This window comes from Rhincodon typus, chromosome 20 (genome assembly GCF_021869965.1).
Source record: "Rhincodon typus isolate 14 chromosome 20, sRhiTyp1.1, whole genome shotgun sequence".
In the NCBI taxonomy this organism is placed as follows: Eukaryota; Metazoa; Chordata; class Chondrichthyes; order Orectolobiformes; family Rhincodontidae; genus Rhincodon; species Rhincodon typus.
In genome coordinates, this window is record NC_063351.1 from 38,973,157 (window position 1) to 38,986,158 (window position 13,002).

At 40.4% G+C, this 13,002-nt stretch overlaps 1 protein-coding gene across 4 annotated transcripts in view; it reads right to left on the reverse strand.

Annotated features, from left to right (window-relative positions):
* Window positions 1-13,002, reverse strand: part of entpd1 (ectonucleoside triphosphate diphosphohydrolase 1) — a 114,299-nt gene that overhangs the window by 15,538 nt on the left and 85,759 nt on the right. For all 4 annotated transcript variants that reach the window (XM_048608873.1, XM_048608874.1, XM_048608875.1 and 1 more), the window contains 2 exons: window positions 12,280-12,439; window positions 10,704-10,913 (listed from right to left, as the gene is read on the reverse strand). In XM_048608873.1, the coding sequence (XP_048464830.1) occupies window positions 10,704-10,913; window positions 12,280-12,439 (370 nt within the window). The remainder of the gene's footprint in view (window positions 1-10,703; window positions 10,914-12,279; window positions 12,440-13,002) is intronic.

Consider the following 13,002-nt stretch of genomic DNA (forward strand, 5'->3'; position numbering starts at 1 on the left):
AGTAGGTTGGGGCTAAGAGAATGAGAGGCAACCTAATTGAAACATTCAAGATATTTAGGGAACTTGACAGTAGATGGGAAAAGGTTATTTCCCCTTGTGATGGACCAGAGGGCATAATCTCAGAGTTGCCCACTGAAAACAGATGAAGAGGACTTTCTTCTTTCAGAGGGTACTGAATGTGTGAAATTCTTTATTGCAAAGGGCTGTCAAGATTGGGTCAGTAAGTGTATTCAAGACTGAGATAGACCGATTTTTAATCAGTAAAGGAATCAAGGGTTTTGTTGAAAAGACAGGAAAGTGGAGTGGAAGATTATCAGACCAGCAACGATCTCATTGAATGGTGGGTCGGATTCAATATGCTGAATGGCTTACTACTATTCCTATGGTCTCGTGGTCCCTGAAATGGCCCAAGCAAGCCACTTAGTTCAAGGACATTTTGGGATGGGGGACTTTTGCTGACCTTACCAGCAACTCCAACAACCCTTCAAAGAATATAGAGAAAGAAGCTGTGCAGATTGTAATCCTCGTCCAAGCTGCTTTAGAAAAAAACATATTCAGAAAGAGTCAAATTTAAAACAGCAGCATTGGGGTAGGTTTTAAGAATATTCTACTTATAAACAGCTGCAGCCTGTGTACGAGGTTATCATGGATTTAAATAATTAAGTTGATACACAAGCATGAAAACCGTGGTTTGTATGCCTCCAGAGGATCTGGTATATGCTGACATTTCCTCAAACTGGATAGGCCACATTCAACAATAATTTAATCTTATGATCCCCTCCAATGTGATAAAACATGTGAAGACATTTCACAGAACATGATCAGACATTTGAGCTAAAGAATGAGATAATAGGAACAGTGACCAAAAACTTGGCCAAAGAGGTAGATTTTTAGGATTGTTTTAAACAAAGAGGGATTAGAAATACAGCAATGCTAAGGAGTAGGAACATAAGAACAGGAGAAGGCCATTCAGTCCAACAAGCCTGCTCTACCATTCAAAACAACTATGGCTGATCGAACACTTCAATGCCTTTTATCTACTCCAGCTCCATAACCCTGTATGTCACTGGTAATCAGAAATCTATAAATCTCGATCTTAAACATACTAGAAAAGATGGACCTTCCACAGCCTTCTGTGTTAGAGAATTTCACAGGGTCACAATCCTTTGAATAAAAAAATTCTTCTCATCTCAGACCTAAGTGGCATTCCTTTTAGGCACCATTATTCTGAAATAAATATACTCAAAGCTCAGAACTTGACAGAATACAGACACAGTTTGTTCAATCTCTCTTCATAGGCTAGTCCTGCCATCCTTGGAGCATGTTTGAATGGATGCTGACCTTGGCAATTCCATTCATATAAACACGTAGCAGCGTGGGTTATTAAGCCCCTTGAGCATGCTCCACTATTCAATAATACGATTGTGGTTGATCTGATTGTTACCTCAAATCCACATTTCCACCTACCCCAATAAACCTTCAACACTTCGCTTAACAAGACTCTATTCACCTGTGTCTTAAAAATATTCAAAAACTCTGCTTCCACTACCTTTTCAGAAAGAGAGTTCCAAAGACTCACAACGCTCTGTGTGAAACGATTTTGCTCCATTTTTGTTTTAAATGGTGACTCCTGATTTTTAAACAGTGACATCCTGGTTCTAGATTCTCTGAAGAGAAAACAACCTCTCCACACTGACGTTTATGAAGCTTCCTCAGGATCCTGTTTGTTTTGATGATGTCACTTCTAACTCTTCTGTACTCCAGCAGATATAAGCCCGGCCTGTCCAACCTCTCCTTCTAAGACAATGCATCCATTCCAGGAATTAGTCTAGTAAACCTTCTCTGAACTGCCTTCAACTCATTTATATCATTCCTTAAATAAGGAGGTCAATACCATACATGGCACCCCTGATGTGGCATCACAAATGCCTTGCATGATTGAAGATTAAGATATGGTTACCAATGGTGGGCTGAAAGCAGTTGAGAATGCATAAGACAACAGAATAGGAGGAACACAGAGTTCTTGGAAGCTTCTTGGAAGGTTGTTGGGCTGATGACAGGAGGTCGATGAAAATTAGATATACTTCTGGACCTATTCTGCTTCTGCTCCCCACAGTCTTATCCCCTTGTCCATTTTGCAACAAATGATAGAGTGTAATATATAACTGTAATGAAAACCCAACAGAACAGCAGTTGCCAAAAGCTTTGAGGTACTCTGAGCATATTTTGTTGCGAATATTTTGCTATCTAGGGAAAGGCTCAGAGTCATACAGTTCATGAAATGACTTTCTATGAATATATAATTATCATTTTGCACAAAAGATGGAACATACCAACAGTAATCAGCTTGAGACAGATCAAAAAGGTGTTACAAAGAAAATTCAGGAGATGGTCAACATGCCAAAAGAAGTTAGGGCTAAAGTTTGAAGAGGAATCAGACCAGGATAGTGTGGTCAAGAAGAGAAGATCAAAGGAATAAGTTCTTCCTCATTCTCTCCTGATCATTTTCAAGATTATTTTCCAGCATTAAAAGGAACTTGAACCATCCAAATCTTGATCTTCATGCCAAATATCAATCAGAACTAAACTTTATTTTCTATGTTCCTGACAAAAGCCTGCATGATTCTATTCAGGTCCTCAGCGTCTTTAACAGACATTTGTCTTTCAATCATCTTACTGGAAGTTAGATTTAGGAAGTAGTCTGTTTTAGTCTGTTTCTGGTTGCTTCCAGACTGGCTCAACTATTGAATTGTATCCATTTTCTGGCTAAATTTCACATTCAAATTAAAAATATCCTGCAGTGTTCATTTTTTTATTGTTAAGTCCTCATTCATGGATATTAAAAAGGAATTGAATATATATTTGAAATGGAAATTTTGCAAGTCTTTTGGGAAAAGAACAGTAGAGGGGAACTAATTGGATAGCTCTTTCAGAGAGCCAGCACTGTCATAATGGGCTAAATAGCCTTCCTTTATGTTGTATGTTTCCATGATTCGAGACCAGGAACTCCTAGTTTAAAAGTCCCCACTCCTGGACCCGCACGAGCTCATCATTGTCAATTGTAAAGAAGTATAAAAGTCATTTTCTGCAGTTTTGATTGTAAATATAAATGGAAAAATTGTTTTAAGATCAAGGATTGTGAATGGAAATGCCGTACTTTTAAGAACAAGTTGCTGAAACTCATTTTGTGTGGCGCATACACTACTGTTTTATTTAAGCACTCAGGGAAGCTGTTTATGGATGGCCTGGCACCAGCAAGGATACTTAGTTTAATCAATGCATTCAGACATTCTGTGATACACATCTAGGATTTGAATCCAGGTCTCCTGACTAAGAGGCAGGGACACTGCCACTCTGCCATAAGAGCCTTTCATCACAGTTTGCATGTAGAATGAATCAATAGTTCTTACCAAGTACAGGAATCTGGTGGGCATTTTCTGTTAAATTCATTCTAACAGACATGTAAATCAGTGACTTTGCATGAGGTAATTAAATCATTAACTTTTGTGGTGAACTCAAAGTAGTGGAGCTTGAGAATCAGCACTTTTCCAAGTAACAAGAGAATGAGAACTCGTGCTGCATTATTTTGAAATACTGCAGTGACAACAATGATTTCAGTGTGGCATTAATCAATGATAAAGACGGGTTCTGTACTGCAATAAGAATAGGCAGTGGAAAGTGCAAATTTCCTGCAGGTGGCAGCATCGATCCTGACAGTCTTAAGTTAACTTACAAAAATTTGTTAACTCGATTTGGCAAGTTAGTAGAAGTGAATCTGCCTGCTTAAGCTAAGAAGACAGATAGAATTGAAGTACTTACACAGTGTTTGGTTTATAGAAATGCAAGACCATGTACTCCAGGTAGTGAAACATTAGAATCAGGTAATATTGTATTACAATTAAAGCAACTTGAACTAAAAAAGCTGGAGATGGAATTCCAAAGAGCAGAAAAAGACAAAACAAGAGCAGAATTGACAAGGAAAACAAGATAGAACTAAAAAGACAGGAAATGTAAATAATAACATTAAAATTGGAGTGGCGAAGGGAAAGAAATTGAAGATGAGAGCAAGAAAAAGGGAGAACATGAATATCAGTTTAAAATGATGTCTGTTTAAAAAAAATGATAAGAGATACCAATGCACATTTTGATTAGGAAAATCCAGTTCATAATCTAAATTCCAGTAATCAAGTCAGCTTAATCTTCGTTGCACCATCTATGGCAATAATATCTTTCCTGAGATAAGGTGACCACTGCACACATTACTCCAGGTGTGGTCTAACCAAACTCCTACACAAATGAGAGACAACAAGGTGCAGAGCTGGATGAACACAGCAGGCCAAGCAGCATCATAGGAGCAGTAAGGCTGACGTTTCGGGCCTAGACCCTGAAGCAAGATTTCATTACTCCTGTACTCAAATCCTCTTGCAATAAAGACCATTGCAATTAGTCTTCCTAATAGCTTACTGCAACTGCATGTTAGCCTTCAGTCACTTATCAAGAACACCTGGGTTCTTTTGTACATCTACACTTTCCAACCTCTTACCAATTGAGAAAATGTCTGCCTATTTGCTCCTCCTTCCAAAGTGGGTATTCTCACATTTTTCCACATTATACTCGACCTACCATGTTCTTGCCCATTCCCTGAGCCTGTCCAAAACCTCCTGAATCTGCTTTGCAACTTGCTCACTGCACACATTTCCACTTAGCTTTGTGTCACCTTCAAGTTTGGAAACATTACAGTTAGTTTTCACCTCCAAATCGTTGCTATATATTGTGAACAGTTGAGGCTCAACTACTGATCTTTGCGGTACCCAATTAGTCATAGCCTGCTGATATGAGAAAGACCCATTTGTTCCTACTGTTTTCTGTCTGTTAGTCAATACTAATCCATGCCAGTATATTACCTCCCATTCCACAAAATTTTCTAACAAGTCCACTGCAGGGAACTTTATCAAATGCCTTCTGAACAACATCCATCAGTTCAATAGTATCAATTCTGTTAGTAACATCCAACATTCCCTTTAATTATTTTTTCTACTGTGTGGACCTCCAAGGTGGCAACAGCTTTCAAAACTGAATGTCAATGCTCAGAACTGTGTCAGCAATCTGATTGGCCTGCACAAAACCTCTGAGCAGCTGCACAGAGGGAATGTTGGTAACATTTTCAAAAAAATTCCAACAAATTTGTCAAGGACAATTTTCCTTTCACAAATCTATTCTGACTATGGCCAATCAGATGTGTCTATTTATCACATGCTTTATAATAGAATCCAGAATTTTCCCTACTACTAATATGGCTAACAGGCCTGTAAAATAGGAGCAATAGTAGAGGATTTGGTCCTTCAAGCTAGTTCAGTCATTCAATATGATAGTGGCTGATCATCCAACTCAGGAACCTGTTCCTGCTTTCTCCCAATACCCTTTTATCCCTTTAGGCCCAAGAACATGGGGGCAGCACGGTGGCTCGGTGGTTAGCACTGCTGCCGCACAGTGCCAGGAGCCCACGTTCAATTCCACCCTTGGGCAACTTGTCTGTGTGGAATTTGCACATTCTCCCCGTGTCTGCGTGGGTTTCCTCCGGCTGCTCCGGTTTCCTCCCACAGTCCAAAGATATGCAGGCTAGGTGGATTGGCCACGCTAAATTGCCCGCAGTGTTCTGGGATGTGTAGATTAGGTAGGTTATAGGGGGATGGGTCTGGGTGGGATGTCTGAGGGTCAGTGTGGCCTTGTTGGACCGAAGGGTCTGTTCCCACACTAAGGATTCTATGATCTATGATCTAACTATTTTCTTCTTTAAAACATTCAATGTTCTGGCCTCAAATGTTCTGAGCCACAGACTCACCACTCTCTGGGTTAATAAATATCTCCTCATCTCAGTCCTAAATGGCCTATCCTATGTCCTTAGATTGTGACCTCTGGACTCCCCTGTCATCAGGAACATCCTTTCTGCATTTATCCTGTCTAGTCTTTTTAGTATTTTATAGGTTTTATATGAACGCCAAAGGTTATCAGCCTGACACCAAACTCTCTAAGTGAATCCTGGGTGGCGAAATAGCTTGAATACAGGAAAGGCAGGTGGTGTCTGTCTCTCTATCTCTCTCTCTCTGCAGTAAAACAATTTCAAGCCTGAGGAAAGCTAGTTACTTTCTCTCACTAGTTGCTGTAAGCTGTTGTCTTTAACCAATAACTAACAGATTTTGTAGTTGTGTACCAATTGCTCTTTGCCTTCTACAAAGAATTGAAAGAACCCAAAGGAAGTAGATTAAAAAACAGGAAGTCCTCACAAGTAAAATGAACATCTGAATGAACCCTATGGACTGGTGCTATTGAACCGTGTTTCCAAGTAGTTTTTCCTTTACCCCTCAGACTTTTCTTTTGTTGGTGTCCACATATGTGTCTCAGGCTTTAAGAAGAGTTAGAGTTTTAACTAGTAAAGCCATGTGTTGATCGTTCATAGTTGTATATTTGTGATTAGAATTTACTTATTTGTAATAAAACTGTAGTTCTCATTAAGTACAGGAACCTGGTCCTGTGATTTCTGCTAACTTAATTCTATCAGACAGGTAAATTTGGGACTTTGCATGCTTTAATTAAATCATTTACTTTCTTGGTAACCCTGGGAATAGTGGAGCTTAAGAATCAACATATTTTTCTCAGTAACACTTCATAACACAAGTCATGATGATGACTAAGGGAAGCAGTAGAGACCCAGTTCCATAGGGTCTGCCAGTCTCTCATTCAAATTAGAACAAGTGACCAGTGGAACTTTCATGGCATATTAAACCCTCAGTCATCACTTATATGCTTTGTCTATGGAGGTTGTACATTTGAAAGTTTGACTACTGACCTCCTAATTGGAAGAAACCTGCATTAAACAGCCTTCCACAGTAACATTTCAAAAAATGCATAACATAGACAAACTTCATGGAATGTGATAGTTAGAAGCACCTTTTCATATGATGCAACTGTGACCATTCAGGATCATATTATCTTGATTGGTAAGGGCACTGTCACTCTCTGTAGGATCACTATCACCATCCTATGACATTCTAGATATCATCACACTCTGAGAACATTATCTTGCTCAGTTTCTACAAACACATCTTCATAAGTGAGGACAATACCGTGTTTTATTAAGAAAACCATATCCTGCCTCCAGGATTTTATATGAGACTTGTAATATTATCTGAAGGTCCCTTCGGGCAGCACGGTGGCTCAGTGGTTAGCACTGCTGCCTCACAGCGCCAGGGACCTGGGTTCGATTCCACACTTGGGCGATTGTCTGTGTGGAGTTTGCACATTCTCCCCATGTCTGCGTGGGTTTCCTCCGGGTGCTCCGGTTTCCTCCCACAGTCCAAAGATGTGCAAGTTAGGTGGATTGGCCATGCTGAATTGCCCATAGCGTTCAGGGATGTGTAGCTTAGGTGGGTTATAGGGGGATGGGTCTGGGTGGGATGTTCCAAGGATTTGTGTGGACTTGTTAGGCTGAAGGGCCTGTTTCCACACTGTAGGGATTCTATGATTCACAATTATGATAACACTACTGATAATTATATTGCAGACCATCAGCACAATGCCATTATCCCCAAGGCTACATAAAAGATTTGTCATGACAATATCAAATTCGGTCAACACATCAATAACCTCATGAGACAATTGCAAAGATGCCAGATTTATGATGTCACCATCACTTTACAGGGAGCACCTGCAATGAGGTTCCTATCCATGAAAGAAGTCAACTTTGCAAAATGCCTTTCATGACCTCATGACATTCAGAATACTTTACAGGGAATGGCAGAATTTTGAATGCAGTCACAATTATAATGATAGGACATTGTTTCCTTCTGTGAAGGTGCTGCAGTGCACTATTATTTTTTTCTTTTCCAACATTAATATGCTGATATTATAATCATTAACTTTCCATGCTCTCTGATAAGATTTCCAAACTCTAACAAGATGCTGACCCTCCCAATAAAAATGGAACTCACTTGAAGCTCAGGCACAATGAACAAGATATGCTCCTATGCAACATTAGTACTATACAGCAACTATAAAAGTCAGAAGTCTCAGGATCTATGTTAAAGACTTCAATTTTTCAGCAGTTTTTAAATTAAATCCCCATCTTCTTTATTCTTACAACTGTGGTTTCAAAATATTCATTTCTGACTTTGATGCATTGATTCACTCTTCCCATGGAGATTCTTCCTATTTTCACAACATGACAGCATTCTGATCCAAAGGACTGGAAGTGAATGACTGCAGATCACAAAGTTGGGTTAACTGGCTTAATTAGGTCCCTGTTATACTCAAACCATTTTAATCACAAATCAATTGATGAATTTATTTTGAAACAGCAAAAATGTCTTTGGAAACATAGATAATTAATGATTCAGTAGGAGGCCATTCAGCCCAGCTTGTCCATGACCAGCTGGAAATCAGTTAACCAGCCAATCTTGCATTCCTGTTCTGGAGATTACTGCAGTTGAGAGCAAGTGTGTCCTTTTTAAAATCTAATGAGGATTTCTGCCTTTTCCATGTTTCAGACAATGAGGTCCAGACCTCCACAGAAGGAAAAACTGGTGAACCTTGGAAAAGGTATGAACTGTAGTTCCATATTACGGAATTTCTCCAGTTTGCACCAGTCCCCTTATTTCCAAAATTTACTTGTTCGTACTAATTTTTCCTTCTTTATGGGTAAAAAAGACTCTTTTAACCAACAGACACAAATACACTTCCCAACACTAATCCTCTTGCCAATGACTTTAAATTCCTGCCCCTCATTATTGACCTCTCAGCTTCAACAGAAGTAGGTCTTTCATATCCATTCTATTTGGGTGCCTTGTAATTTTATCTCCCCTTCAACATTTTCTTTACCAATTAACATAACCCCAGGCTATCCCCTGCAGCTAAAATTCTTCAGCCATTCGAAGTCTCCTCAGATACTGAAACTCTTTGTTCATATGCAGCAAGACCTGGACAACATCCAGACTTGATCTGACAAGTGGCAAGTAACATTTGCAGCACTCAAGTGCATTTCCAACAAGGGAGAATCTAACCATCTCTCTTTATATTCAATGATGCCAGTGTTCCACAAACCAGAACCCACCAACTTTGGAATAGACTTCCGTGGTTCCTAATTAACACAATACAACCATGCAATCAGTTCACTAATCTTATTCACTCTATGCCAATTTGCTCATAGCTCAGGTAATAATCCATAGAATGTAACACTTGAGTTCTGTTTTTACTTTGATGGCTAACTTCTCATACTGCGTATACAGAACTTCTTTCCTTGTCCTGCCTTTGCCATTGGTACCTTCATGAACCATAGTGACTGGATCCTCTCCCTCCTACTGAAAGTTCCTCTCCAGACCTGAGATGATGTCCCAAACCCTGGTGCTGGCAGATCCACAGGTGCTTGGACACACATTCTTTGGTCCAGAAAACAGTGTCAATTCTCCTAACTACACTGTCCTTACTACCATTACATGGTATCATAGTCAGTCAACTCATCTGCCTTGCTTTCATCCAAACAAGGTAAATAAAAATTAAATATGTTAGACAATTGCAAAGGCCAAGTCTCCTGTATTACTGCCCTCTGGGTCCCTTTACTTGTCTTACTTGCAGTCACACTCTCCTGTCCCTAACAACTGAACAAATCAGATTTAATTTCCTTTCTTACATATTTTATGAATCTTACCACTAGTTCCAAAACTATTTTAGAAACTTTAGGAGTAGAATAGATCTTAATGACTTACCAGATACTTACCTAAAGCTTCTTCACCTTTAGTGGAATAAGAACCAATTCCTAGAGGGTGCAAAAAGTTAGCAAAGCAGAAGTAAAAGAATGCCTTCTTCTCCTCCTAACTTAACTCCCCTAATTACCAAACTCCCAGCACTCTGTTCAAAGCTACATTCGATGCTAAGTTGCACTGAGATGCCTGGCTTTATGCGTTTCTGAAACAAGAAAGCTAGCTGACCACAGTTATAGAAAAACAGGTTTCAGCTACTTTCCTTAATTATCTAACTTCAATTGTTCCTCCAGTGCGTACCTTGCAAAACCCCGTCTAAAGCTGAAAATTTGGAACTAAACAGTAGATTTCAGATAAATGTTAAATATAAAGAAAATATATTTTTACAACGAGATTAAGAAATGTTTATCTCAATGTTGTGAGCCTATGGAACGCTTTTCCTCAAAAGGCAGTGGAAGCAAAATCCTTAAATATTTTTAAGGCAGAGGTAGGTGAGTCTTTGTAAACAAGGGTGTGAAAGGTTATTGATGGTAAGAGGAATATGGAACATTCAGATCAGCCATGATTTTATTGAATGGGGAGAAGACTTGAGTGGCCAAATGGCCTACTCCTGGTCCTAAATCACATGTTCATATGTTTGTATGTTCATATATGACCACATAGATGATTAGCTGTAATTCACAAAGGATCCTGCTTCACTGTTCATTACAGAGAGAAAATTGTTTCAATAGCCTGAGGGATACCACTCTGTAACAAGTGTGGGACAAGATAGGTAGGTAGGAGGTCACCTTCAGTTATCACAGCTGGTATGGGGACTAAACCAGTCAGTATGTGTAATAAGATTCTCTAACCCCGCATACGCAGCAGATTTCACAGGGTTTGCAAACACTGTTTGGTCAGGGTTAGGCACTCTTAGACAGGAAGGAAATTCTGTGCTCAGTCCTTTCTTACATTCAGTTTTTCCAGCAGCAGTTTCAGGGCCTGATCCTTTCCGTAACATAGGTAGCTGTGTGTATATATGTTGTAACTCTTCCCATACAGACGGATGTGCAGAGCACTTTCCTCGGATTCAATCTTCCCACCAGGCACAAATGTGATCTGTGTGGAGGCACCGCCCAGGTCCAGTGCCCCCAGTGTTTCAGGGTTTCCTCCTGCATTGTTCTAATGAAGTTGATAAGGAGTGATTGAGACAGATAAACATTATAAGCAGTAACACAACTGATTCCTGACATTTTCACTCATTCAATTCATTCAATTGTTACAACATGATGAATATGCTGAATATTACAGAACCATATGCTTATAATGTCTCCCCATAGCATAATCATTCAAAACAACCCAATCCCTGCTTCACACACAACAACAAAGGGAGATCTTTCTCTAATGGGATACACACACACTGATACTCCCACACATGCATGTACACATTTACATGCTCACAGATATACACAAACACAAATACACACAAATTATTTCAGCTGGGGTTACGGCTGAGGATTGGGCTAAGGGACAGGAGAACGAGGGACTGGAACTGAGGCTGAGACTGGGCCAGGGGCTGGAACTGTTCATCTTTGTCTTGCCACCACCTTCCCCATGATTGTGAGCATCTCTGGCAACAGATCCCTCACTAGTGGGTTGAGCAGGTTTTATGTATTTGTGTATGACCTCCCTCACCGATCCCAAAATCCCTCCCTAACTTGTCCCCATCTCACTCACTGAGCCTCTCTCAGTGACTCACTCTTGCTTACTGACCGCCCTCTGACAACTCTCAGTGACTCTCTCTCACTGACCCTCCCTCACCGTCCCAAACTCACTGATCCTCCCTCACTGACCCACCCTCACTAACCCCTCCTTCAATGACATCTCCCTCACTAACCCCTCCCTCACGAACCTATCTCTCACTGATCCTCCCTCACTGACACATCCTCACCAAACCCTCTCAGTGACTCATGGTCACTGCCTCTTCCTCTATGACCCACTCACCAACTCACTCTCACTAATCCACCTTCACTGACCAACTATCAGTGATTCCAGAAAGTCTCTCTCACTGAACCCTCTCATCGGCCCTTCCTCATTTATCACGTCCTATTTGCCCTCCCACCCCGACTGATCCTCATCACTTAATTATCCTCACTAATCTATCCCCACTGATCTACCCTCATCGACTCTCCCTCACCAACCCCTCTCAGTGTCTCACGCTCACTGACTCTTCCTCACTGACCCATCTTCATTGACCCATCCTCACTGGCCCTTCCTTTACTGACCCACTACTCCAATGGACTTTATTACTGATTCCACAAGTTCACAGAAATTTGCCCAAAAACAGCTGAAACTATAAATGGCAATGAATGTTCATAGATTCCACAGCTCCTGTGGGCTTCAGCCTGTGGTTTTTCAATGGCTCATTCAGATCATTGACAGACTGTCAAGTGACACAGAAACTCTGAACTGATAAAGCTGAGTATTTATACTGTGCAGTTGGAATACGGTCAAGGCAACATTTAATGGTTAGTGTTTTCAAAAATACCTTCCCGATGTTTTCCATTAGATAATTGACGGTAATCCATCCAAACACTCCCTCTTCTTGTCCAGTTATAATTTGCACCCCTTGGAAATTGAATGGATAAGTCTTAATGAACTCTTCCACTGATTTCATAAGTTTCTTGGCCAGAGGTTGGTTCTGTAACCTGTAAAATAGACAAAAGAGGAGAAACTCAGGAATATCTGAATATCCAACAAGCTGATCCTTTGGATTGACCCTGCGCATTGAGCTCCGTGTATCAACCTGGTTGATTTAATAGCTGAGTAAAGTCTTGTTATCTGGCCCCCTCAGTCCCTAGTCCTGTCTTAAGCCATGGCTCTGTGGGTAGCATTCTGCCTGTGATTCACAAGGTTCTGGGTTGAAGTCTTTCAACATAAACTTGAGCACAAAGAGAGCAAGGCTGACACTCTAGTGGAGAGTTTAGGGCACACTGGAGATGTTGTTGCTCAGATAAAGTATGAAACCAAAGTCTCGCCCACTTTATCAGATAGACATAAAACATTAAAGTTTTCGAGAAGATTTGTAGCTCGGGTTGTGGATGAGATTGTAGACTTGCTTGCCGAGCCAGTGGGTTTGTTTGCAAATGTTTCATCACCCTGTTAGGTAACATCGTCGGTGCACCTCCGGTGAAGTGTCGATGTTCTGTCCCGCTTGTTATTTATATGCCTCGGTTTGCTGGGGTGATTGCTATTACTTCCGGTTTTGTTT